This window comes from Mustela erminea, chromosome 15, assembly GCF_009829155.1.
Source record: "Mustela erminea isolate mMusErm1 chromosome 15, mMusErm1.Pri, whole genome shotgun sequence".
Classification (NCBI taxonomy): Eukaryota; Metazoa; Chordata; class Mammalia; order Carnivora; family Mustelidae; genus Mustela; species Mustela erminea.
Genome location: NC_045628.1, coordinates 62219668 through 62247648, shown reverse-complemented (window position 1 = coordinate 62247648; position 27981 = coordinate 62219668). Strand labels below are relative to the sequence as shown.

Below are 27981 nucleotides of genomic sequence, written 5' to 3'. Positions count from 1 at the left end.
ATTTATAATAGAGTTTGAGCTCAGGAAGTGTGACGCCTCCAGCTTTGTTCTTTCTCAGGGTTGCTTTGGCTATTTGGGATCTTTTGTGGCTTCACACTAATTTTAGAATTTTTTTTTCTATTTCTGTGGAAAATGCCATTGGAATTTTGATAGGGAGTGCATTGAATTTGAAGATTGGTTTTGGTAGTACAGACACTTCAACAATATTAGTTCTCCCAATCCATGAACAGAGAATGTTTTCCCATTTATGTGTGTCCTTTTCAGTTTCTTTCATGAGTGTGTTATAGTTTTCAATGTAGAGATATTTCACCTCACTTGGTTGAATTTATTCCCAAGCATTTTATTGTTTCTGATGCAACTGTAAGTGGAATTGTTTTCTTTATTTCTTTTTCAGGTAGTTTGTTGTTAGTGTAAAGAAACACAATGCATATTTGTATTTCATTTTTTATCCTACAACTTTACTGAATTTTTGACTAGTTGACTAGTTGTACCACTATTACAATATTAGAGAATCTAATTTTGACTATATACTTACCATTATTAGTGATTTTTACATTTTCATACATTTTTATAGTGTTAATTAGCACCCTTATTCCAGCTTTAAAAATGTCCTTTAGCATATCTTGTAAGGCAGGTTTAGTGGTGATAAATTTCCTTAGTTTCTTTTTTGTTTGGAAAAGATTTATCTCTGCTTCACTTGAGGAACAACTTTGCCAGGTATAGTATTCCTGATTGACAATTTTTTTTCTTTCAAAATTTTGTATATGTCATTCCACTCTATCCTGACCTACAGTTTCTGTTGAGAAATCCATTGATCATCTTATGTGGGTTCCCTTGTTAGGTAGCTTGTTTCTTCTTTCTTGCTGCTTTTAAAATTCTTTGTCTTTGACTTCTGACAATTTAATTCTAATGTGTCTTGGTGTAGCCCTTTTTGGGTTCAACCTATTAGGATTCATTGGGCCCTGTGAATATGCAAGCCCATTTCTCTCCCCATTTTTGGCCATTATTGCTTTAAGTAGACTTTCCCTTTTTTTCCTTTCATCTTTTGGGATTCCCATAATGAGTATATTTTTTCTTTTGTGAAGTCCCCAATTTCCATTGGCTTTCTTCACCCTTTAATTCTTTTTTTCTTTTTGTTCCTCTGACTAGGTAATTTCAAATGATTTACCTTCCAGTTGATGGTTTACTCTGTTTGGCTGAGTCTTGTTGAGGCTCTCTATTGAATTCTTCTGTGCAGTCATTTTATTCTCTAGCTTTAGGATCTCCGTTTGTTTGGGTTTCTTGGTTTGGTTTTGTTTGATGGTTTCTATTTCTTCCTTGGACTTTTTATTTTGTGCATTGTTTTCCTAACATTGTTAGTTGTCTCTGTGTTCTTGTAGTCTGCTGAATTTCTTCAAGAGGATTGTTCTTAATTCTTTGTCAGACAGTTCAAACATCTCCACATTTTTAGGGTAGCTATTGGAGCTTTATTAATTTCTTTGAATGGTATATTTTCCTCATTTTTCATGGTCCTTGCTTCTTTGTATTGGTATCTGTGCATTTCAGTAAGGGGTCTCCTTTTCCAGGATTTACAGGATTGCTTTGGTAAGGAAAGATATTTACCAATCAGCTGGTAGAATTTGTGGGCAGGTTAGGGCTTACTGTCATCATCCCTGTGTGGGCAAAACTTCTCCATATGCTTTGAGTTTGCAGGGGGCTGCTGCTGCCTGAATTCTGTGGCTGGGTGGGACTGCTGGTTGGGTTTGTATTCAAGCAGTGCTGCTGGGTGGGCTTGCTGTTCCGGTGGCACTTCTGGCTATGTCAGAGTTAGTGGCTCAATCCTTTCACAGTGATGTTGAGTCCCTAAGTCTACAATCAACTCTTAGTCAATGAAGTTGTAGCTGTGTTCCCTGACAGGGTAGTGCCACTGGTTGGACACCATAATTGGGTAACTCTGAGAGGGACTCTACAATCTTTCCTGGTCAGGTGGTCTTATGCTTTGCTTCCCAACTGGATGGTGCTGCTGGTTGGGCTCCATGTTCAGGTGGGGCTGCCATCTGTTCCCTGAAGTTGGGTGGGGCTACAAGCTGGGCTCTGTGACTTAGTAGCACTGTGGATTGGGCTACAAGGCTCCCCAAGGTCATCTTCAAACTCCCTGGTTATGTGGAGGTAGGGGATATGCTCAACAGTTGGGAAGGACTGCTGGCCAGGCTCTCTGCCCAAGCAGAGCTGTAGGATGGGCTTCTCAACTAACTGGTTCTCTTGTCAGGCTTCCTTGATGGATGGGACTTGAGACTGTGCTTAGCAGTTGAATAGGGCTGTGAATTTGCTTTCCTGCAAGGTAGAGTGGTGGTATGGTCCATTGACTAGGGATCCAAATCAGGCAGAATTGCCAGCCATGCTTTCTGGCCAGTTGGGGCTACCAGCCTGGTCTTGCAGATGGGCATTCTTGATGGCTGGAGTCTTTGCTTGGGTACTGCTACAGGCAGGAATATGGTCTGCCAAGGACTGAATGCTGACTAGTGTAAGTCTTGCCTCCCACATTCTCCTTCTCTATCTGATTCCCAAGTCTTCCCCAGGAGGCAAGACTTGAATGGATTTTCCAGAAAGTGTCCTGCAACACTGGAAGAGTTGGATGTCCACCTTGGTTTTCTTTTCTCACTGGAGAAATTATATTAAGCCTGAGAGGGCACTCTTGGTGAGTGCTGTGCCTGCCTGGAGGAGGAGTGATACAGACCAAGTGTAGCTGCTCCATTTACCAATATAATGTGGTCTTCTCAGTCTCTGTGGTTCAGAGTGGTGCTTCAGCTTCACATATGGGTGCTGGGATTTACACAGTGGTGACTTGTCTATGGACAGCGGCTAGTTGGTCTTCTTAGGAGGGGGACTGAAGTTGGAAATGATCTATCTCACCATCTTGATGCCCTATTGCAGTTCTGATCAGTCATCTGGTGTGCTATAAGTTAACTTCAGTATGTATCTAAACAACTATGAGTGGTTTTCTCATTTAAGTTGTAGTAACATGGAGCTTGTAGTTCTCACTGAGCAGACATTGGAAACTAATTATTCACTTATAAAAGTCAAGAAAAAGATGTTTCTTTGAAGTTTTAACTTTATGCAAAAGTAGTATTTCTTGGATTAGAAAGCATGGCTTTGTATCAAAGCCTGATGATCCTTTTGATTGCTTAAGAAGTATATATCCAGCTGGTACCTTTTGTGTAAGTGAAACTGGAATTACTCTTAAAAGCTTTGTAACATGTAGTGTCAAGAATGTCTAGGGAGAAATATTATAGCCTGGGCTCAGCTGGGCCTTGAGATCATACTGAACAAGTTTTTTTTTTTTTTTAGGCAACAGGAAGGGATTTGATGCCATGAAGGAAGAGACAAGTCACTTTTAAATGGGAAGGAGAACTTAAATGGGGAAGGAGAACTTAAGTAAAATGATTCTGGGCACTGGAACGAAATAGAAAGAAAAGGCCAAATATTCCCTGTGGTTTGAGCTTCTACCAAAAGCACAAAACTGCTTCATAGCCTCATTAGTTATAAGAAGGGAGACCAGCATTTTCTGATGACTTATTTTCTGGAAAGCTCTCTGCTGATGCTTTGCTATATGTTAAAGAATTTTATTTCCATAAGTAAGATGTGAAGTGGGTGGTAGCCACCTCATTTTAGGAATGATGAAACTATTTGTTAGAAAGATTCAGTCACCATGTCTCTATAACTAAGTCAATAGCTCACTTAGGCAATGAAGTGACTAGTCTCTTGATTATGTTTAAAGAAGGGTATTGGAAAGCAATACTGTAGTAGGCAAACTTTATCTGTAAAGGCCAAGATACTAAATATTTTAGCAATTGCAGTCCATATGCAGTCTGTTGCAACTGCCTAATTCTGCCATTATAGCAGGAAAGCAGCCACAGATGATCTGTACATAAATGGGAGTGGCTGTTTCATTAAAACTTTATTTATAAAAACAGGGATTGGATCATTTTTTGGTGAGTCCGTGTTAGAGGAACAAAACTTTATGGGAGAAGATAAGGCTGATGTGTTTTATCAGTAACAGACATTAATTTAAGCTTCACACTTGGCACATGCTAACTGCTCGGTAATTATTTAACAAGTTAGATCCATGGGCCTGTATTTCTGCTGGTTTGAACAAATCTACATAGACTTTAACTACATCATAAAAAAGGCATGAAAAATTGTTCTTTCTAAACTAGGTTGCTTGTTATATCTTGTCCAGAGAGCTTATGGGCCTTGGAAGTCTTTATCAGTAGGGGAGCTACATGATGCTGTGGGTGGGTTAAGCACAGTCCTATTTGAGGACATAGGATTAATGGTACATGGAGATGTACTTCTAGGACATCAAGGCAGAGAGATTAAGAACTATGAAGAAACAATCAGTGAGTCACAGTGATCAATTGAGTGTATTGGTGTGGAAGAAAAGGTTAAGAATGGTCCCAAAGTTTTGAACTAGAATGATCAAAGGAAGAATGGTATCATCATCAACAAAAGGAATGCCCTAGCTAGTTCTGGAGTCACAGACACTGTGATTGGATTTTGCACATTATTAAAGATAGAGTACACTCAAGTTCATTATCCCTTCCCCTTTCCTTGACCTCAGATTCTTTCACTCTAGGCTTTCTCTTTTCCCTACAGTATCAGATTATGCCTGTGTCACCAGGGAAAATTCCTGGTTGTGTCATTCAACCAAGTCAACAATATTTATTGGCTATCCATTGTGCATCAAGCATTGTTGGGGGCACTATGCCCAAACTTGACTATTGCTTTGCTTATGCTTATCTCTTTGCATGTTTAGGTAATGAGAACAGTGCTGGTGGGTTTTAAAAAATCTAGAATAGATCTTTCCTCCTATGCTTTATTTGATAAGTAACTGCCATTTAGCTTGTCTAGTTGCATTTAACACACAAGCCAAGACTGCTTTTATGGACCAAATTCCTGTGTGTGTTTGTGTGTGTTTATGTGTGTGATTGCTTAATAAGATTTTGAGCAAGCTTTAGAAAACTCTGTGTGATGAGGTTCTAGCATTTAAAATGGAGATTCTGAAGCTTATCAGGCAAAGAAAGTATTAGGGCCAATGAAAATACTTGCTACAGCATCATCTTCATACAAATAACTTATTACTATCCAGAGTGGAAACAAACCTGAGCCTTTGGAGTTAGCAATAGTTTATCTAATGGAAGGCTAATAGAAGATTAATTAGAAGGCTAATCTAATAGAAGATTCTGGAACATAATGGCAAAGAATGGCATTCCATTCTTTTTTTAATATTTGGTGTAAGTTCCCTGTCAGATCATAAGCAAATACAGCTCCTATTGATTAGTAGCAGCGCATCTACTAGGGGCAAAGAAATTTAATATGGACTTGGGAAAGGAGAACAACTTTAGGGCAAGATTACAGGGACGTGAGTAATTTGAAGAAAGGAAGTTGGTTGGATGACAGAGTTTCAAGGTTAGTTTATGAGAAGAGAACAGAAATGGCACAAGAAGGGCAGGAGAGGGAAGAGGTAGAAACAAAGGGCAACTGTGAGGCTAGCATGACAGTGGGAGGGCAGAATGAAGAGTTCTGTTGCTGCACTGCTGTCTCTGGCATGCTCTCAGTCATGACAGGCAGAGGGAGGCTGAGTTGTATTGTGTTCTCTGGCCATTGACCTCACTCTGAAGGTGGTCTCCAAAACAGGGCTTAGAGGTCTCAAGAAACACTCCTCTCCCACAAAGTCTAACCCAAATTTGGCTGTTATCCGGAGCAATAGAATATGCTTATACATCTTATATGGTTATATAAGAATTTATATAAAGCAAAGCTTTCTTTCCTCTTTTAAATAATGTTAACTCTGACTGTACCATTGAAGCCTTGGTAGATGAAAATCCCTTAATCAAAGTATGACAAAGCTGCCCCCAAGCACAATGCCAAAAATTTTGAAAGAAGAAATGTTACCTGAAATTCCTTTTAAGTTAGCTTTGAGTGGATCAAAAAGATCGGTGACTCCCCAAGAATTTAAAATGCTTTTTAAATTGAAATGATTTTGGATCCTGAATCTAAAAAACAAAAACAAACCATCAACTTTCATTTAAAAATCTCATTCAAAATATTTTCATACACACCACATGACTGCCAAACTCCCTAACTTGGAAGTCAGGGATCTCCAGCCTCATTTTCAGCTTTATTTTTCACTGTTCCTTCTAAACCCTACCCACTGACTACTCTGACCACACAGAGCTCTCTTCCACCTCTATACCTTTGTTTTTGCTGTTCTTTCCACCCCATCTCCTTTGATGGCTTTTGAGTTACCTCCATGTCCTCTAAGCTCCATTCAGTTGTTATCCCCTCCTCTCTTCTCCAGCTGTTTTGTGTCCTTTGGTTGCTAAGTCCCCAGTGACACTTCATTTGTTCTGCTCTTTTGGTGTATGTACTATTCTCCTTCCTATTACTGTTATTTATGATATTATGAACTACTTGAGAAGAGAGGATATCTCAGTCAATTCTTTATTTCCTAACAGTAACTAATTAATGACTGCTTACAATGTACTAGATACTATGACAAGTGTTTTATGTAGATTATCTAATTTCATCTTCACATAACTATGTTATTATTATCCTCATTTTACAGATGAGAAAACTGAAGCCTAAAGAGATTAGGACACTTGCCCAAGATGATGTAATGAATACGTGGTGGAACTCAACTCAAAGCAAGGCTGTCTGCATGCAGAGCCTGTGCTCTTGGCGTCTACCCTTTGCTACCTCCCATGTCGTGAGACATCTCACATAGTAGGTGCAGAAAAGCAGCTGTTGATTAACAACAGAGTGTGTCATTGAATATGTTCATATTTGATAAGCCATATTTTTGTGTTTGCTGTGTTCATTGTGTGTCTTTGATGCACAGGAGGGAAGAAATGCAAGTAAAAATTTTGGTTTTCCTATTAAGTCCTGAGAGCAGAAAGAATCAACACACCAACTTTGTAATATTTCTCCAAGGGCAAAGTATTGAAAATTTTACTGTTGAAGGATCCTTTGAAAGGATTGCTCATGTTATTTTTCTTTAAAAATAAAAAAAAATTAGAATTTAGATGATCTTTTTCTATAAACTATGAAAAAAACTATAAACTAGAAAAAAAAAGAATTTAGATGATCTTTTTCTATAAACTATGCAGAACTTGTAGGAAAGTAAAAATACTGGACAAGACCATTTAATATCAAAGATCTTCATTGCCATACAAGACAAGGTGACCAATATTTTAAACAGAAGTATCGTATTTTCTCATAAATATATGTTTGGGATCTTTAGAATAGTTTTCCAAAAAGGTACACATGTTTCCTCCAACTATGCTGACATTCTCAAAAAATTTTGATCACCTCTTCTGAAATTTTCTTAAATACTTAAAACACATCCATTTTGAAAACTCTCAATCCTGAAACATATTGGTTAAGAGCATGAATTTGGGAGTCCAATGCGAGGGTTTGAATCTTGGCACAGCCTCTTACTGGCTGAGGGAACTGGGGCAAGTTACTTTACTTCTCTTTGCCTCCAATTCCTTATTTGTGAAATGAGCATAATAATAGTGTTTAGTTATTAGATTTGTGAAGATTAAGTGAAATAATTCTTGTAAAGTGCTCAACAATGCCCAACTTAACTCATGCACTTTATTGTTCTCAATTCGGTTTTAGTGTTTCTCAGGGATATTGAGAAAAAGCTCGGGGATGTTTGAAGCCAAATACAGTAATTATGGTGGGTGATAAAACTGGGTAATATTTTTTAGTAACTAAAGATAATAGTAAAAGTGAGGCATGACCATAAAAGGTGAGAGTGATTTTTTTTCCTTGTATGGCTATGAAGGCCAGCCCAGAAGAAATGCTACAAAAATATCTTGAGTAAAAAAAATTGCCCTTTACCAAATCCAGACAATGATATCACGAGAAAAGAAAACTACAAACTAATACCCCTTATGAATATAGACACAAAATCCTCAACCAAATATTAGTGAATTGAATGCAGCAAAATATAAATCCCACCATGACCAAGTGGGATTTATCCCAGGAATGCAAGGTGTGTTCAACATATGAAAATCAGTGTAAAAGACCAGATTAACAGAATAAAGAACAAAGGCCACATGATCATCTCAATAAATGTAGAAAAGCATGTGGGAAAAAAATCCAATACCCTTTCATGAAAACAAAAATTACTCAATAAACTTGGGACAGAAGGGAAATTTTTCAGTCTCTAAAAGGGCCTCTACAGAAAACCTACAGCTAACATCATACTTAATGGTGAAGACTGAATGCTTTCTGCCTAAGATCAGATATAAGAGAAAGATGTCCACTATTTCTATTTACCATTGTCCTGAAGGGCATGGAGGGCAATTATGCAAGAAAAAGAAATAAAATGCATCCAGGTTAAGAAGAAAGAAGTACACCTATCTCTACTCACAAATGACTTGATCTTGTATATATATAATCTTTAGGAATACATACACAGAGTGAAAAAATTCTTAGAATAAATGAGTTAATCAGGGTGGCAGGATATGAGACCAGGGTACAAAAGTCAACCTTTTTATACTATCAATGAATAATCTGCAAATAAAATTCCATTTATAATAGCATCAAAAGGAATAAAATACTTAGAAATAATTTTAACAAAAAAAATACAAAACTTGTAAACTGAAAACTAAAAAAACATAATAGAAGGAACCTAAGGAGCACATAAATAAAATGAAAACAGTCCTGTGTCCACAGATTGGAATAGTTAATATTGTTAGCAGTATTCCCAAATAGATATACACATTAAACACAATCATCATCAAAATTTCAACTGCCTTTTTTGCAGAAACCAATGAGCTGATCCTAAAATTCATATGAAAATGTATGGGACTCAGACTAGCCAAAACAATCTTGAAAAAAGAAGAACTAAGTCGAAAGGCTAACGCTTCCTGCATTCTAAACATTATAGTAATCAAGATGGTGTCATACTGGCTAAAGTATAGACATTTGTGCCTATAGACTAGAACTGAAACTAAATCCATTGAAATAAACCCATTAACTTACAGTCAATTAATTTAAACAAAGGTACCCAGAAAATTCAATGGGAGAAAGAATAGTCTTCTCAATTAATGGTGCTGGGACAACTGGATAACCACATGCAAAGAATGAAATTGGACCTCTACCTCATAATACAAAAATTAATTTAAAATATAAGAGCTAAAACTAAAAATTACTAGAAAAACATAGACATAGGTTTTGTAACCTGGGTTAGGCAATGGTTTCTTAGAAATGACATCAAAGAAGCACAAGAAATAAAAGAAAAAATAAATTAACTGAACCTTATTAAAGTGCTTCAAATGACACCGTCAAGAAAGTGAAAAGACAACCCACAAAATGGGAGTAAATATTTGCAAATTATAAATCTAATAAGGGACTAGCATCCAGAATATATAAAACACTATCACAAGTCAGCAGTAAAGACAACTAATTTAGAAGTGGAGAGGAAATTCAAATAGCTATTTCTTCAAAAAAGATGTGTAAATGGCCAGAAAGCACATGAAAATATGCTTGACATCATCGGTTATTAGGGAAATGCAAATGAAAGTCACCATAGAAACCACCTCACACCAACTAGGATGGCTACAAGAAAAAATGGGGGTTTTCTTCTCCAAAGCTGTTGTCACACACTGTTGTGAGGTTAGACAGGTTGCAGCCATCTTGCCTTCAACCTGAGGGAGAAGCCAAAACACAGAGAAGGGCATTGCTGGAAGGCAAGGGGATTGGTGAATCCTACCAATGTAACTAAGGAAAACTATGTAGTTTCAGAATGTAAACACTATAAAACCCTACTTTTTAATCCTTCCCTCCATTCAGAGGGACTTAAAAAAAAAAAAAAAACCAAAACGGTAGTAAAATATACACCACATAGAATTTTACCATTTTAAGGACATTATTCAGTAGCATGAAGTATATTCACATTGCTATCCAACCACCACTATCCACTCTGGAAACTTTCATCAAACCAAAATGAAACCTCTGTACCACCACACATCCCACATGAAGAGGGACTTATCAAAAAAGATGGATGATAACAAATATTGACAAGAGTATGGAGAAACTGGAACCTCATAGATTGCTGGTGGGAATGTAAAGTGGTATAGCTCCTTGGAAAACTGGTAGGTCCTCAAGGTGTAAAATGTAGAGTTAACACAAGACTCAGTATTTCCATTCCTAGGTAACCAAGAAACTTATACCCACACAAAAATGTGCACATCAATGTATTTCAGAAGCCAAAATGTAAAAACATGCCAAAAAGTTTCCTGGCACTTACATGTCTATTGACCAATGAATGGATAAAGCAAAATGTAGAATATCCATATGATAGGAAATTATTCCACCATAAAAAAAAATGAAGTACTGATGTACCACTGCGACAAGGATGAACCTTGAAAACGGTATACTCAGTGAGAGCAGCCAGATGTAGAAGGCTACATGTTGTACAATTTCATTTATATGAAATGTATGGTACAGACAAGTCCATTGAGAACGGAAGTAGATTAGTGGTTGCCTAGGACACTAGTGAGGAGAAGGAATGTGGAGGGACTACTAATGGGCACAGAGTTTCCTTTAGAGGTGATGAAAATGTTCTGAAATTAAATAGTGCTGATGGTTGCACAACTTTGCCGATATACTAAAAACCTCTAAATTGTATGCTTTAAAAGAATGAATTTTATGGTTAGGTGAATTATATCTTAATTTTTTAAAAAAGAAAGAGGGCACCTGCATGGCTCAGTGGGTTAAGCCTCTGCCTTCGGCTCAGGTCATGAGCCTGGGTCCTGGGATCGAGCCCCTCATTGGGCTCTCTGCTCAGCGGGGAGCCTGCTTCTCCCTTTCCCCCGATGCCTGCCTCTCTGCCTGCTTATGATCTCTCTCTCTCTCTCTGTGTGTCAAATAAATAAATAAATAAACCTTAAAAGAAAAAAAAAAACCAAAAAAAGAAAATGCCCATAAAAAAACATAATCCACACATGACGATGATTAGCAGCCCTTTGAAAGGAAGGCCAAAACTTCCGAATATATAAGATCTGGTGGATTTTTAAAATACTTATAAGAAACAAAGAGAAAAAGAGACACATACAAAAAAACCCAGACTCTTAAATACAGAGAAAAAACTGGTGGTTGCCAGAGGGGAGGTGGGTGGAGGGTGGGTGAAATAGGTGATGGGGATTAAAAGTACATTTATTGGGGCACCTGGTTGGCTCAGTGGGTTAAGCCTCTGCCTTTAGCTCAGGTCATGATCTCAGGATCCTGGGATCGATCCCCGCATCGGGCTCTCTGCTCAGCAGGGAGCCTGCTTCTTCCTTTCTCTCTGCCTGCCTCTCTGCCTACTTGTGATCTCTCTCTCTGTCTGTCAAATAAATAAATAAAATCTTAAAAAAAAAAGTACATTTAGTATGATGAACACTGAATAATGTATAGAATTTGTGATTCATTACACTGTACACCTGAAACTGTAGCACTGTCTGTTAATTATATTCAATAAAAAAACACTATGTCACTTCTATTGTCAGAAAAGAAATGCTCATGTTTAGCTTCCTACTATGTCGATCTAATAACCAAATGTCTTACTCATTAAACAAATATATATTTGACATTATTAGTCTTTTTTGTGGGGTATTACATTATTATGGATATAAATGACCTTTGTTAGCACTTGTTGGCTTTCTTGACTATTCTTTTGGTTAACTAATATCCCTAATGAAGACTAATTGTCCCTATACATTTTATTTTATGTCTTCATAAATAAAATATTACTTTGGAAGCTAGACACCATCATTCATCCAGAATCTACTAATACACTGTTTGGGGATGTTTAACCCCAAGGCACACCTCAATGCCACACAATTTTTGTATTGCTACCCACAGGGTGCAGAAGTTTTTGCTCTTGCCACATGAAAAATGCAGGCTGGCTATAAAGCAGATCATGTTAAATGATGAATCAATGATCTGCAGAACTAGAGGTAAGTTCTTTTCCAAAACATGACTTTTGCCTACCATGGTCCAACATTTTGTACCCAAATTTAGACCTAAAACCTCATTTTAATTCTTTCTCTATGTATTCCTTCAAGGGTTTGAAGTTGTTTCTTTACTTGGTGAATTTTGCTTGTGAAACAGCCTCATTTTCCTAAAACCTTCTGGATGGTAGACTCCATAGTCTAAGGGAGATAAAAAAGAAATATATCGGGACAAGGTCAAGTGTTAATTCATACTGTGTGTTGTTATGATCTCTGCAGCCCCATCCTGTCCCTGTCTTTGGGGTGTTTCAGATCATTCTGAAGGTGGAATTAGACAGTGGAGACCTCTCGAAGGAGCTGGGCATCTTGCTGGGGCTTCTTCCTCACAGCAGCTGCTCCAGGATGAGGACAGCCATCTGTCCCCTCATTCTGAAGAGACCGACAGATTCCTGCACCAGGTTACACTCTCTGTCTACTTTCCACATCAAAAGCGCCTCTTCCTTCTCTGGGCTTCTCTCAAACAGAACAGAAAGGCTAGGGTTGCTTCTGTTCCCTGCTAGAGATCTGCTGGCATCCTGTCTTTCCGCTTTTATTTGGGGTCCAGATATTTGGTTTGGAAAGACACAGGCTTTCTCTTAGATTTATGTTCACCTTCTGCCCTGGTTATGCCATATCCCACTTTCGACCTTGGCCTTAACTCACTGGATCTCTCTTTGTGTGTTTTTATTTCAGAGTCTGGGCTTATTTTTAACTCCTCGAAGGAGCACTGCCAAGACCACTGGCCCAGTGGTGCTGAGGGCCTGGACAGCAGAGAAGGCCAAAGTAGCCAGCAGGAAGGAGCATGAGGAATCCGTATCCCAAGCCCTCGCACAACAGTCCTTGTTTGATACTGGTCTACAAACTAATTACAAGTTCACTTTGATTTCAAATGTACGAGAGAAGCTTATCACTTAAAGAATTTCAATACGGAATTCTTTGTCAAGTAATGAGCTTTGCAAATAAATTTCGCTTTGGAAAATCAAAATCTAGAACCTTTACTTTTTAACAATTTGTATTTGTACCTACTGGGTTTTCTTAAAGAAAAGCTCAACTCTATTGAGAGAGAAGGAGAACCTTCAGCACAGAAACTACAAGTCTTGAATTTTTTACACCTTAATTTGCCTTCTGATCAGAATTACATTGGCATTTGCTCAATGACATAAATTATCTTGTGTCTTTGGTTTTGAAAAAATATGACAGTTGCATACTCTTAGGATGTGGTAAGATCTGGGGCACATTCCTCCAAGGTAACTATACTGTTCTTCTTTCCCTGCTCAGAGAACTGGTTGTAGCGTGAAACCCGGGGCCTCCAGTCTGGCCCAGTGAAGGCAGAGTAGCTTCTCTTGAGAAGACTCCAGGAAATTAAGTCTGTTCTATCCGCATCATGAGCTAGTCAGCAGAAACTCTGACCTGGACCCCAACTCTAGGGTCGCTCCTCCTTGTTCCTAACCTCTAGGGGTACATTAGACAATTGGGCCCAGTGGTTAAGGACAGACTCTAGAGTCAGACCACCTGGGTTCTCTAATGCAGAGCACCCTGTAAGGACGAGGCGGCCACTCACCTGGGCAGGAACACATCCATTCTGGCTCTCCTGAGGCTGGAGGTCCAGATGTGGAGAATGCTGGCTGTGAGGTGTGACTCAATGAGGCTCAGTGGGGTGTCTTTGTCACGTGGCAGAACCAGGAGCAGACTCACTGTACTTCCCAGGTAAGGCAGCTCTAGCACCCTCACCTGATGGCCTGCAGGGTCCTGGAACTGACCTAGGGATTCAGTAGAGGGGGGGATTAGTTCTGTCCCAGGAGCTGGGGAAGGGCCATCTCGCAGAACGGGAAACAATACATTTTACTAATAGGTGTCTGTCTCACCCTTCGAAAGCTGTTGAGGCCAAAGACTGTCACCCTTTCTGATCTTAAGACTTAGAATTTCTAAGATATCCTTGTAGGTCTTGAGTCACAGGGTCCTCAGTGTCTGGGTACAGTGAGGATGATGGCACATGGGAGAGCCATCTACTGTCTTTTTTGTTTGTTTGGTTTTTAAATTATTATTATTTTTTAAGACTTTATTTATTTGAGGGAGAGAACAAATGAGAGAGAGCATGAACGGGGGAAGAGAGAGGGAGAAACACTCCCCAGCAGGGAGCATGATGTGGGGGTTGATCCCAGAACCCGGGGATCATGACCTGAGTTGAAGGCAGATGCTTAACCAACTGAGCCACCCAGGTGCCCTGTCTTAAAGGGGAAGCCATTCCAATCCTGGCCATTTGTGGCCATGTGGGGACCCAGGCTCTTCGTGCTAGATCGTTCTTTCAACAAAAGTTCTAAACCCATAAAATTGGGAAATTTTATGCAGCAGACAATCAGATCAACCAGCATGGGTCACAGCAGCAATGGGGAAAACTTTGGGAACAAGAACTATAAAAGTCATAAATACATATTCACTTATCTGGTTGATGTTCTTCCCACTCTCACCTTACTTGACCTCAGTTAATAATTACTGGATGAATAAACAAATGATTAAATTGTGACGAGCACTCACAACGCATTCTGCATGGAATCGAAGCAGGACGATAGCAAGTTTTCTAAATGCCAGAGTTCCTAAAACACTGTCTCACTGGCTTTTCCCTGAATGGGAACAGAATTAGTCCCAGAGCTGGAAGGGCTGAGCCTGCAAACGAGGGCTGGGAGAGGGAGGTGTGGGGACAGGCAGCTGGGTCCCTTCTCTTCTGCTCTTGCCTTGCTGGGACTCCACGGAGGTGTCCACACCACGAGCCAGCCTGCAGGGCAGGGTCTCCTGGCACTGACCCGGCACCTGCACCCCCATGGGCTGGGATGAGTGACCACCCTGGCAGGGCAAGATGACGGATGTAAGGTCCACGGCGGGGCGCTCTCGAGAGCTTTCTAGACTGGACTCTCAATCTTTTGCGCTATGTCAACACCAAACCGTGAAGCAGCTGTTCATTTTATGGGGGTGCCTGCTGGGGTGGGGGTGGTTTGGTCCAAACATTTTTGGTTTTACACTAACGCCTCTTAGTAGGTGCAGAGGGAAATGTCAAGCGCGAAATTAGGTTTCTCCCCCACCACCCCCTCTCCTCACTGTCCTCTCTGGGTTTTCTGGCACCCTGGGCTCTCCTCACTTCGCACACACCTCACAGCAGAGGGAAGGCAGAGAAACACTGTGGCTCCTTCTAGATCGCCCACTGCCCTCCTCTCCCTGCCCATATCTCTCCTGTGTTCCTCCCATGGAAGACGGCCCTGCTGGTGGGGAAGGAGCTTACCGTAGTTGACCTCGGCCATTTGGTACATCATGGGGACCTGGAGGACGAGGCCCTGGGCGCCGGTGAAAGGCAGGAGCTGGGTGTCCCTAGAGGAGAATTTCTGCCGCCAGGTGCTTTGGAAGGACATGGTGCTCACTAGTGCCAGCTGGGCCAGGCCTGCCCCGCCACCATGCTCCCATGTTGGACCACCTGGGTCGTCACCTGCAAGTGAGAGAACGATGGGGTTGCTGAGATCGGCGTGCCTGTCCTGGAGGGTTCCAGGGCATCCCTGAGCTTGGGTTTGTGGCCTGCTTGTCAGTATCATTAGTTGGGGAACAACAGGAGGTGTAACTAGCTGTTGCTGAAGGCCATGCTTTCATCCTTTGCAAAACAGGTTGGGAGGCTCCCGTTGGTCCTGGCTGGGTGTTTCCCAGGGGCCTTAGGTACGTACTGTCCGGTGGGCCTGGGAGGCGCACTGGGTGTTGTGGCTGGGCTGTTGCATGGTGTACCCCCTCCTCTTCCCGCCCACCTCACCGCACTCCCCCAACCCCCCGCTGTTGGGACTCATCCCTGGCAGAGTCTTTGCTTAGACAGTAACACCCAGGGTACAGTCTTCAAACTCCATGCATTACTGGAGAGAAGACAGCAGGCTCCGCGATGGTTGTTGCCTCGGCCCTTTATTAATAAAAACAGATATTGTGCTCTGTTTGAAATGCTTTAACAAACCCTCACCGACACCTCCCATCAGTTCAATTGTTATTCCCAGTTTTACAGAGAGGGCACCAAAGCCTGGAGAAGTTGTCCCAGGTCACGTATGTGTGTGGTCAAGCCACAGACCACCCAGCTGCTCAAGACAGAGACCTTGGATTTGAACACAAGTAGCCCTGCCCCAGACTCCAGGCTCTTCCCTGGCCACCCCTCTTCCATGGAGGACGATCACCGCGGGGGGGCTGACCGCAGCTGTGTGGCCTTGTGCCACCCCCACCCCACAGCATAGTGAATTAAACACTTTTAAGTACACTGAAAAGACGTTGGGAAGCAGTGAAGAAAACAGACGGGGGGGGGGGTTATTGATAAACTGATATATCTTGAACATTCTCCCTATTTTTGTGTAACCCTTGTAATTATCAGGAATGCTAGAGGCAGACTGCCTGGGCTGGGATCCTGGCTCTGTGCCTCAGTTCCTCTACCTGTAAACTGGGGGCAAGAACAGCACCTATCTCCTGGGATTGCTATGAGGATAAACAGAGATAACGAACACAGTGCACTTAGAAAAGAATTAAATCAGTAAACGGATCCTCAGTAAGTGTACTAATTTTCACCATCTTTACTAATTCCAATTGCATGATATGTAGGTCCTATAATTCATGGAATTCTGGGCAGTTAGGTTATTTCTAAGTATTTTTCTTCGATAACATTTATCAAAGACATTGGGGCCCAATGTCTTATTAACTTTTTCTCTGCTTGAATTCCAAGAACTTTTTTGGCTTCTACTTTATTTTGCTGTCACAGAAATTAATTGTAGATGACAGCAGAGCTGGGGAGGCGGAGATGGTCAAGGATTCACCTGCAGCACAGCCTGCAGGGCTCCCCTGGAGGTAGGAGGCTCTGAAGAGCTCCCTTCTGCGTGTGCGTGTGGGAGGATGGGCAGAAGGAGGCCAAATGTCAGCTTGCTTGCTTCATAGAGCATGTCATTTAAGGGTAGAGTCTCCCAGGAGAACAAACTTCTGTTGCAATCGAGGGTGACCTGAGTATCCATCCATGTGGCTTCTGACCGGCAAGGCCTGGTACCTGTGTTCATAGCCCTCCGACATCAGCCTCACAGAGGTGAATGGTTTCTTTTACCTGCGATCTTCCAGGAGGCCCATTCCTTGGCCTGCATGCTGGTGCCGCTGGGTTCACTGAGGTGGGCTGGCTCCACGCTGCTGTTGGCCCACCGGGAGATCTGCTCCACAAAGCAGGGGGAGAGTGGCGTTCCAGCTTGCACAAAAAGGGTGCAGGCCAGCTCCATCCTGGTGCCTTGGCCGGAGTTGGGCAGCGTAGTGTAAGCAGTGCGTAAGATCTCTTTCACCCTTCGGTCTGGGAAAAAGGTGTTGGGATAAATGGACAGCGGTGAGTGTAGGTAAGGAGTTACACCATCTGTCTTTATGCAGTGCACGGAAGTGGGGCCTCAGCAACTCTACTCTCGTCTCACAGCTCATCTACCAATTACAGTCTATTTGCATAAGTCATGACTAAATTGCCCAGGAATTGGCCTGGATCTGCAGACGAAAAGCCATGCAAGATGTGTGAGAAATCAAACTGGGATTAAGTCAAACAGAAAATCACTACCAACACCCCAGAGACTCTCCCTCCCTAACTTTTTGAGTCAGACATGTCGAGCAGACATCATGAGAGTCCAGAGGGCTGGGAAAGCTGCTGGTCTGATGTGCAGGGCGATGGGGCTTCAAATATTTAAGAAGTCAGTCAATTAACAGGGAGTGTCATAAATAACAATGACAGACAGTGGCCACGGTGTCGAATTGTTCATGTACCTTGTACAGGGCCTTACATCCATTCTCACGACTGCATGTCATAAGTCTGAGGGATATTTAGATGTGGCCTCTTTTAGAACGATGTTTTCGATGTGAGAAACACAGCGGAAAGGTAAGAATGCCTCCCATCCCCCATCTCCCTAAGAGCCAGCGGACAGCTGGAGCTATTAATGTCAGCAAGAACCTGCAAGAACATTTAGGAAATGATAAGCATTTGCGAGAGTCGGTAGTTTCCACCCTCTTGGATGGTGGCTGGACTTCTATTTATTTATGATTTACACAGGAGATTGCTTCCTTCTCTCCATAACCAATAGCGGATTTCTTTTTCGTGATATTATTCCCTGGCTGTGGCTTTTAGTCTCCCCTAAGAGAGACTCTGGAGTTGGAGCAGGGCATCTCACCCACTGGTGAGTCAGGGCACAGCTGAGTATCCGGGGCTGTCCCAGACACATGGAAGCTGGGCTTTGCCAGCAGTCAGGTCTCCACCTGAGGCTGCTTCTGGAACAAAGCCCTTTCCTTGTCCCATTTTCCTCCCCTTCTTCTTAGGCACAGCCCTGTGGCTATCCACAAACTGGCCCTGGGAGACACACGCTTTGCCGCTTCCTTCTGCACTGCCCTGTCCTGGCTCCCCTAGGGCCAGGGGAAGGAGTCTCTGACGTAGCTTGGGGTCCCTCCACTCCAACACCTGCTAGGTGTCAGAGGCCAGGCCAGGGGAGGGCAGCAAACTCCTCAAGTTGCTCGGCCAAAGTTCTCTGGAGGGGCACAGGCACCCAGAATACACCCTAGCCAGGGCCTCTGCCACAGGTCTACAGGAATCAGATCACAGCTGGGGACAGATCTCACCCAGAAAATTTTCATGAACAAAGCTACTTCTTAGAATCTGCAACTGTGACTTGACTTGGCTTATATATCTTGTGAATTGCAGCCTAACTCCAGGGCTCTTAATTTATTTTATTTTTTAAAATATTTTATTTATTTATTTGAGAGACAGAGAAAGAGAGAGAGAGAGAGAGAGCGTGAGAAGGGGGAGGGTCAGAGGGAGAAGCAGACTCCCTGCCGAGCAGGGAGCCTGATGCGGGACTTGATCCTGACACTCCAGGATCATGACCTGAGCTGAAGGCAGTCACTTAACCAACTATGCCACCCAGGAGCCCCACAGGCTTCTTATTTTAATTAATAAAAAAATGAATGGAAAAATTACTTCTGACCAGATTTTCCTCACTGAAGGAGGTCATGTGTATTTATAAAACCATGTCCCTGTAAAACATTGTTCTGCAGGGACAATGTGAGACAGTGTGGGACACTTCCCTGGTCCACAGAGTAGTGGGACCTCCTCTCTGTCCTCTTACCCAATCTGGGTCTGGGGACCAGCTGTTCTTTTATCTGGAAACGTTAAAGGAGCAGTGTAAGTTGGCTGGAAAAAGCTTTTCTCCACCTGAGCCTGCCCGTTTGCACGCGAGGAGGGCTTTTCTAGATGTTGCTGGAATATACGTCTCCAGTGTGAGAAATGCTGATGGTGTTCACAGACTCGGGGCTATGTCCACCATCCCACTGAATCTTCTCAGCAAGCCTGTGACTTCACTGCTATTGTGACCCCCATTTCTAGACGAAGGAGCTGGGCCCAGACAAACGGATAAGCTTGCTCAGTGTCACTGTGTGGTGGGAGGGGGCCCTTCACCACCTGGCTGCCCGTCGGTAAGGGACAGGACCCTCTGCTCTGCTCCAGAGAGCCCCTTTCTCTATGGCGCTCTGCAGCACAGAGACTCCTGGTTGTCTGTGTTACTGTGAGTTTCCCACGTCCTTGGCCATGGCAGGGCCAGAAGGACTAAAGATGTGAGCCATGAGGAGCTGCTCCTCCCTGGTAGCCTTTGAGAGAAGATTGCGTTACTGCTGGCTTTATCCCTCTCCTTCTCCCTCTCCCTCCCCCTCCAGAGAGCATCCTTCTTGCTGGAGGGCAGGCTAGGTAGATCCCACAGAAGGATGTGGGAGGGGAGAGGGCTGACGGAAGGAAAGCTTTGGGCACAGCCTTAGATCAGGAATGGAGCGAGGGTGGCGCGATTGAAGAGAGGGGCTCTCAGATGGCCACAGAGTGGGAGGAACATGCTAGAAGAACACATGGTATATTCTCATGACTTTCTCTTGCTACGGATGAACATTTTGGCTCATTTGCGAGACCAAAGTGGAGAATGCCTTCCTTTTGAGTCAATTTGCTGAACTGAACTTCCCGAAGGTGAAACGGAATCTGGTGGGACCTGACTCTGTAAGGTTAATGAATATAAAATTCTCAAACTACAAACTTAGTGATGCTAATGTTTTATGTGCTAGAGAATTGCAAGAGGGCTAAGTTAAGAGCGGAGTCAAAAGGTTTAGTTGGGTTGAGAGAATAATGGGGATATCGCTGGTTAAAACTAGAAAAGGCCAGGCACTTATGTCTTCGTGCATCTGTGGCAAGAACATAGGATTTGGGGTCCGAGACACTGGGAGTTGAATTCTGGCTCTGCCACGTGCCGAGGCTTGCCAGATCGTTAACCCCTGTTTCATTTGTAAGAAGGGGATTATTAATCTTGGCGGTTTCTATGGGGATCAAACGGTATAATGACTGGAAAAGTGAAATCCATACCATCATCACACAGAATTTTTTCCCAAGAGCCAGGCCACCTTCATTTCTGAGGCTTCTGTTCTGGGCATTATTCTTGTGCTTAATAGAAAGCTGTAAAGTATCCTTTATCAATTTACCTAGAAAAGCACCAGAACTCCCTCGAACTTGGAACACTAGGAAATTGTGTGTTTTGTGTAGCGGAAACAAAGGTGGTCTTTAGGGATACCGCTGGTGTCCATTCTGAGTCTCACGCTGTGCTGTCTGACCAGCAGGTGGGAATCCTAGCAAAGCTCCTGGTGGTCACGTATTGGCTGGAAATGCAGTGAGAACAAGACAATGCTGACGTGCCCCACTGCAAAGGTGGAGAGGTATTTCTGTTGATTAAACAGGAACAATGCCCCAAGACCCTGGAATGTGCTTGATGCTGCTTTTTATACATTTTTTGGGTCTGCCTTGACTTTTAAAAAGAAACCTGGGTCCGGGCACTGACAGGTTATTTAAAACAGTTCTTTGAGCTAGGTTGGGACAAACCAAAGCATAGGGGTATTCGATTAACTGCAACCCTAGAAGTGGCACATCCCTGTTCATAATTAACCATGAATCTGTAAGATAATAAAGGAGTTTATGAGTAAGAAAAAGGGTGTGTTTATGGTCCACAGGGTTTGACCATTAAGTGTTGCTGACATTTGATAATTCTCAAATGGGGTCTACGGAAACCCTGTTAATCATCATATTTGATTAGCCAGGGACCCTGACTGTACCTGATAACAGAGAAAGAACTGTAATCAGTTCCCTTTCCCTGCAGGAGACCTACACTTACATTTCTCTCTGTCCCTGAATCCTGACTTTTGTGAGGCTCTGTTTTTTTTTTTTTTTTCCAGATTATTTATTTATTTATTTGACAGGCAGAGATCACATGTAGGCTGAGAGGCAGTCAGAGAGAAAGGGAGACGCAGGCTCCCCGCTGAGCAGAGAGCCTGATGTGGGGCTTGATCCCAGGACCCTGAGATCATGACCTGAGCTGAAAGCAGAGGCTTAACCCACTGAGCCACCCAGGCACACCGTGAGGCTCTGTTTTAAGGCTGAAATGCGTGTCTCTCTTACACATGCCTATTTATTCTGCATAACTCCGCTCAGACCCCATGTCTTCCCGGGTGGGGGGGGGGGGGGCTTCCTGACCTGCCAGTGGGATAAAAGCTTCCCTCCCCTGTACTAACTTACTTCAGATAAATACATTCACTGCACCGCATAGAGCAGTGTTTCTGTGTGTGTCCTTCCTATGAGACTGAGCCACTTGTGTTCAGAGTTTTCCTTGTGTTTCTGGATGCTGAGATCCTAGCACAGCACCCGCAACAGGCACTCAGGGATTGCCTTGTACTGAATCTAATGTGGTTGAAGAATGGTCTGTGGGGACGTACATTTCTGTGATACTCTCGCTGAGAAAAATGAAGCTGGCCAGCAGCATCGTGAGAGTGGTTTTGGCAGGGGACAGGGCATGGATGAAGGGGGACAGGATGTACAGCTAGTGCCTTGTGCCTGATATCTTCAGGGTTAACCTTCACTTGCCACCTCGAGATTCGAGCTCCAGGGAAGCTCTCACCCAGGCTGTGTGGATATTTGTTCTTATACTCTCTGGAACATGTTAATTTATGCAGCTGCAACCCCCATCCTTTTTTATTGCTACCTTATTGCAAGATGGGGAAACCAAAGCTATGTGCATGGGTGTCTGTGTTTAGCATGGGGCTGCTGGCTGGGCCCTGGGGCCAGCCATGCAGCCAGAGGCGCTGAGTGTAGGCTAGCTGTGGTTGACCAGACGTTCACAAGCCTTGGGCCACTGCCGACAGAGCTGCTTCAAACTATGTAATCACAGAGGTATGTTGGCAGCGGTGGCACTGGCTAGAAATCACAGGTTTATGAAAGCAGCCGGTCAAGGGCAGGGGCTCTGGAACCAGACAACTTGGGCTTGAGTCTCAAGTGTGCTACTTACTAGATGTGTGACCTTGGGCAAGTGGCGAAAGCTCTCGGTGCCTGTTTGCTCAACTCTCAAATAGGGATGATTTATAATTTCTCTCAAGTCTTAGCAATTGTATATGGCTACTCTGAGCATCAGAACCCATGACGATAATTGTGTTGTTGTGACAATTAATTAAATCACATTAAATTACAAGGTGATTGGACACTTCCTGGCACCTGGTAGGCTCTGCAGAAGGGCCAGTAAAATGAAATTGGAAAAATCGCCATGAAACCTGAGATTAGAAGGGAAACTCAAAGATCATCAAGGGGATCGTGATTCAGTGTCATCTGGTGCCAGCCGCTGGATTCAGAGATACCTCACCTCCTGAGGCAGCCTGAGCGGGAGGGGGAGTGGGAGCAGCAGAGTGAACGGGAGCGTGAGCAGCCGTCTTACCATGGACAGTGTAGCCCAGCACCTGTGCCAGCTGCCGGCCAGTGTTCCCTTGGGCTCCAAACTGCAGGATCTCCAGAGGGAGGGACACACCGGCAGGAGAAATGACAACATTGGTTCCATTTCTAGGGGCTGCAGCGTCCCGGTAGAGGCGAAGCGCAAACTCGGTCTTCAGCAAGGTCAGGTCCTCGCGGAGGTCGCCCTGTCCTCCATGGAGGCAGGAGTGAAGCAGGAGGAGCGTAACCAGGGCCGGCCACATGGAGGCTGGGAGGCTGCCTGCAGCTGGGAAGGAGGAGATGCAGCGTGAGGCAGACAGTTCCCTTCTGCAGAGAACTGGTCTGTGTTCAGGGCTGACAATGGCCGAGGGGGGTGTTCCCGGGGTCCTGCTCCTCCCCTGTCCCCAGCCTCATCCCACACCCGCTGCTCTGCTGCACTCTGTTGTCTCTGCATTAGAAACACGTACCATGAAGCCACACTGTGAGCTGGAAGGCTTTTAGGCTGCTTTGTCACTTACTAAATGTATGACCTTGGCCAAAGCTCTGGTCTGGTCAGAAGTAAACAATAGGGTTGGAAAAGAAATGTAAGAAGTACCTTCTACTCATATTTCTTGGTATTTAGCCAGCTTGTAGCTGTGCTATGTCTGTCATGAATAATAATAATAATAATAATAATAATAATAATACATTATATAGTACATTACAGAAGACTTTGTATTTTCTCAGTTAATCATTGCAGCAGTCTTACAAGGTAGCTGTATTTCCAATACAAAGAGAATGAGATTTAGGGTACTTGGTGAATCATTTAAGAAAATACATGGGCTTGGGGCACCTGAGTGGATCAGTTGGTTAAGTGTCTGCCTTCGGCTCAGATCATGATCCCAGGGTCCTGAGATCAAACCCCATGGTTGGTCGGGCAGCCTCTCTTTCCAGTGGGGAGTTGATTCTCTCTCTCCCTCTGCCTGTCCCCCTGCTCGTGTGTACTATCTCTCTCAAATAAATAGATAAATAATCTTAAAAAAAAAAAAGAAAATACAGGGGCTAGTGTCCATCAATTGATGAATGGAAAGGAAGAGGTGGTATATTTATACAATGGAACATTATTCAGCAATACAAAGAATGAGATTTTTTCCATTGGCAACGAAGAGGATGGAGCTAGAGGGTATTACGCTAAGCAAAATAAGTCAGTCAGAGAAAGACAAATATCATACAAGTTCACTCATATGTGGAGTTTCAGAAACAAAACAAAAAGGGGAAAAGAAGAGAGAGAAAGACAAATCAAGAAACAGGCTTTTTTTTACAGACAACTGACGGTTACCAGGGGGGAGGTGGTTGGGGGTATGAGTGAAACAAGTGATGGGGATTAAGGAGGGCACTTGCGATGGGCACCGGGGGTGGATGGAAGTGCTGACTCAGTATACATGTAGATAAAAGAAAGAAGACATGTGACGCAAGCCCTGGTCTTCCATGAGTGGAATATAAAACACTAAAGATAGAAATACACCTGAGAATATTGATAAATGAGCTAATTATAACTAGAATACCAGAATTCTTGTGACGTGAACTATTCTCATAAAAAAAGCACTGTCACAGACAGTAGACTTTTTTTTTTTTTTAAGATTGTATTTATTTATTTGACAGACAGAGATCACAGGTAGGCAGAGAGGCAGGGAGTAAGCAGGCTCCCTGCTGAGCAGAGAACCCGATGGGGGGCTCGATCCCAGGACCCTGAGATCATGACTTGAGCCAAAGGCAGAGGCTTTAACCCACTGAGCCACCCAGGCACCCCATAGACAGTAGACTTAGACCAGTATCGCTCCTACAAAAGAATGGTACCCCTCCAGGAAGAGAGAGCTCTAGCTGGAAATTAATGCAGAGAACAGTAAGGTCAAGGTGTAGTCAATGACTCTGCCTCACAGCCCACAGCAGTCTCTGCTCCCTTATCTAACTTTGGTGTCAGACAGGACGGCCGTAAGAGAGGCCCAGTCCAAAGTCACGTCCTATGAGGAGTTGGCAAATAATGCTACCAGGCTCAACGGTGTTTACTTCAGATGAAGGTGCAAGATGGAAAAACACCTTTTCTCAGCCAGACACAAATGCAGGGTCTGGATGGCTTCATACTGGAGGGGTGGATGGTGTGTGTGTGTGTGGGGGGGGGTCTTTCTGTGTGTTTGGAGGGAGCAGGTCCCAGCCCCAGGTCATCTGTGCAATGACCAAGTCCCAGTGTTCTTGAAGCTCCTGCGACCTCCCACAAGGACCCTCAGTAATCAGTCTCCAGTGCCCCGGGGCTCCCTGTGGCCACGTCCCCACCACGGTTCACCACAGATGAGCTGCTTACTCACGGACTCTTGCCTCAGACTGTGGTGTCTCCTTGCTTGAATCTGTTCTTGTGTGTCTCCAGCATTAACGTGCTCCCCTTTTTAAAAAGTGGAGCAGAGTCTGCTTTGAATCACAAGACAGCGCAGGGAGGAACCTGGCAGTGGCCGTCTCTGCCGGCGATGTCTCTACCACTCGGTCCAAATTCCTGGAGCCTGAGGTCCTGCAGAAAGCCAGGGGCAGGAGCACTGCGGGGGGCGGCAAAGCCCAGATCCGAAACAGAGCAGGTCGTGGGGAGGGAGCCAGCCACACCCGTCAAGCCTTCTTAGGCTTGTGACCTGGTTGTACCAGCAAGGAACCCCTCATCCAGCCCTTTGTCACTTTGAGGAATTCCACTGATAACTCTGCCGACCCGGCTTCTGCTGGGTACCAGGTACCTAATGCTACTCCCCTCCTCCTGTGAAGGAAACAATAAATCAGTCATTGGGCACTTGAAACTTGGAGCAAATGAGATTCTGCAGAAGAGAAAGGAAAAACAATCCAAGATAGAGCATAATAAGATTGAGACAGGGCCACTTGCCTTGTTTATTACTAATAAAAGTGAATGCATATATTTATATGTAATACAGGCACTAATAACCATCTTGTTTTTCTTAGATACAATAGTTAATAAATCCGATGACTTAATTTGAGAAAGAGACTATGTTGCCCATGAGTAAATGCGCTTTTGGTAAAAGTGTAAGCAGATTCTGTCAGAAGTCTGTCCTTGTGACCAATTCAGAATTCCATACATTTCTATTAAGGTCTTCAGCACTGTATTAAGTTCAAAATAGATGATAGGCTATAAATTATTACAATGTAAAGGAAAGAAAAAGACCTTCGGAAATGAATGAAATTCTTTGTAATTTTCTCTCAGGCATGCATTAAGCATTCCTATTTGAAAACCCATGAGGCTGTTTTCCATCTGACCACTACTCATACCTTCATAATCAGTGGCCAATTTATTTATTATTTGTTTATTTGTTTTAGTGGGCAATTCACTTTAATTTTTTTAAATGGTTTCTTTCTTTTCTTTCTTTCTTTTTTTAGTGGGGTCATAGGGGCAGAGGAAGAGGGAGAGAGAGAATTCCAAGCAGGCTCCATGTCCAGGGCAGAGGCCGATGTGGGGCTCAATCCCACAACCCTGAGATCAGGACCTGAGCTGGAATTATGAGTCAGACGCTTAACCAACTGAGCCACTCTGGTGCCTGTAGTTGGCAATTCACTTCAAAGCAGTTTTATTGCTGACACTCAAGCCTGGGGTAATTTTTAGGTCTTAGGGTAGTTACAGTTCTATAATTGCTCTACTAGAAATCTTCCCAAATTTTGAATTGAGTTGAAGTGTATTGTTTGCATGTTTGGACTCTAAGCCATAGAACAATAGTGGAATACGTATATATATATATATCTCATTCTATAGCACTCAGAGAGGGCTGGCTGGCTGGCTGGCTGGCTTCCTCCCATCCTTCCCTCCATACATCCAACAACTATCTCTTGCTTACCTGCGAGATTCCAAGGCACTGTGTTAGTTCCTGTGGGTGAAGCAGTGAACCAGCAACCCGCGCTCAGCTCTCACGGGACCCAGAAGCTTGGCTCTAGGCTAAATTAAGAAGAACTTAAGAGTTAAAAAGAATCAAGGAGAAAAGAGTTGATGATAAGATTTCCCAAATTGCAAAAATGTCCAGCCACGTGACTTCTATGAACATTTCCCCTCCTAACTCTAACAGTGTATCATTCTAAATTGCTTTTAAAAAATGTTCTCAAGGCAAAATGCTAGGGAAACTTAGCATACCAGTATATCTCCTATCTGTGTTAAACATTTTAAAGTGGGGATGAAGAAAAGATGAACTGCAACTGATCTTTCTTTTGTGGGCTCAGCTGTGCACCTGGGTCAGCCGCAGTGTTTCCTGCCCACTGTAGCAAAGGTAATCATGCTCATTTCTACCTTGCAGGATGTTGGTGACCCTGCTAAGGGAGCCTCCATCCTTGGAGATATTTATTCATTATAACAGCAAAAATAGTGAGCATTGTTGAGCACTTGCTGTGTTCCAGATATTTTGTTATATGCCTTACATCTACAGTTGCAGTGAGTCCTTATAACACTGCTAGGAGGAATGTATTATTATACCCTTCTGCAGATAGCAAAAGTAAGGCTTCAAGAATTCAAGACACTTGCCCAAGTTCCTGCAGTCAGAGGCCAAGCTGGGTTTGAACCAGGGATCCTTGACTCCAAGGCTTGTGCTCTTTGCCACAGTCTCGTTGGTGTCTGCCAGGGCTCTTGAAATCCCTCTTGGCTAGGGAATTCCGGGACATTGGGTGGCCAGTCCCGACTCCGATGGCTCATGCACTCTGCCCACATTCACTGGGAAGGCTACAGTGAATTGCCTGTAGAGAGACTGCATGAGGGGCAGCGCCTTTGATTATAATTTTTATACTTTCCCAACCTGATTTCTTACAGACATCAACAAATTCCTTCTGAACCCAGGGGTCTACCAAACTAATGTGATGGAGAGGAGCACTGCATTTTAATCCTGTGAGAACATAATTAATACAAGGACATCTCCTCCTGGTGGTTGGGCTGCTTGTCTGGGGTTGTACAGAGACAGTCCCCACTTGTACTCCTCTGTCCTTGAGGACTTTGCCAAGGCGAGAGAGCACTGTGACCAAATTGAGACCCAGGGGCACAATAATGAAATCTCAGACACTGCTAGAGTCAACCCGGGGAACTCGAGGTAACCCAGCACCCGCTGCCACAGACTTGGACAAAACCGGCAAGTCTTTCCTGGGAAACTGGGCAGGTGGCCCTGCCTGTCC

The 27981-nt window shown here is 43.4% G+C and overlaps 2 protein-coding genes across 8 annotated transcripts in view; one reads left to right on the top strand and one right to left on the bottom strand.

The window, feature by feature from the left end:
* Positions 1 to 13005, top strand: part of INTS6 (integrator complex subunit 6) — a 111610-nt gene extending 98605 nt beyond the window's left edge. For 2 of the 5 annotated variants that reach the window (XR_004279118.1, XR_004279120.1), the window contains 2 exons: positions 6608 to 6765; positions 12720 to 13005. The gene's annotated coding sequence lies outside the window, so the exon portion shown is untranslated. Of the gene's footprint in view, positions 1 to 6607; positions 6770 to 11898 lie in introns of all 5 variants that reach the window. The other 3 variants (XR_004279121.1, XR_004279119.1, XR_004279122.1) reach the window with 3 other exon arrangements.
* The window catches only part of SERPINE3 (serpin family E member 3), a 34289-nt gene extending 8733 nt beyond the window's left edge, over positions 1 to 25556 (bottom strand). For 2 of the 3 annotated variants that reach the window (XM_032314642.1, XM_032314640.1), the window contains exons 1-6: positions 25151 to 25556; positions 22820 to 23098; positions 17125 to 17358; positions 15301 to 15501; positions 13588 to 13786; positions 5935 to 6035 (exon numbers count right to left, since the gene is read on the bottom strand). In XM_032314642.1, coding sequence (XP_032170533.1) covers positions 5935 to 6035; positions 13588 to 13786; positions 15301 to 15501; positions 17125 to 17358; positions 22820 to 23075 — 991 coding nt within the window. In that variant the 5' untranslated portion in view covers positions 23076 to 23098; positions 25151 to 25556. The remainder of the gene's footprint in view (positions 1 to 5934; positions 6036 to 13587; positions 13787 to 15300; positions 15502 to 17124; positions 17359 to 22819; positions 23099 to 25150) is intronic. The other variant, XM_032314641.1, reaches the window with a different exon arrangement.
* Between the last annotated feature and the right edge of the window lie 2425 nt (positions 25557 to 27981).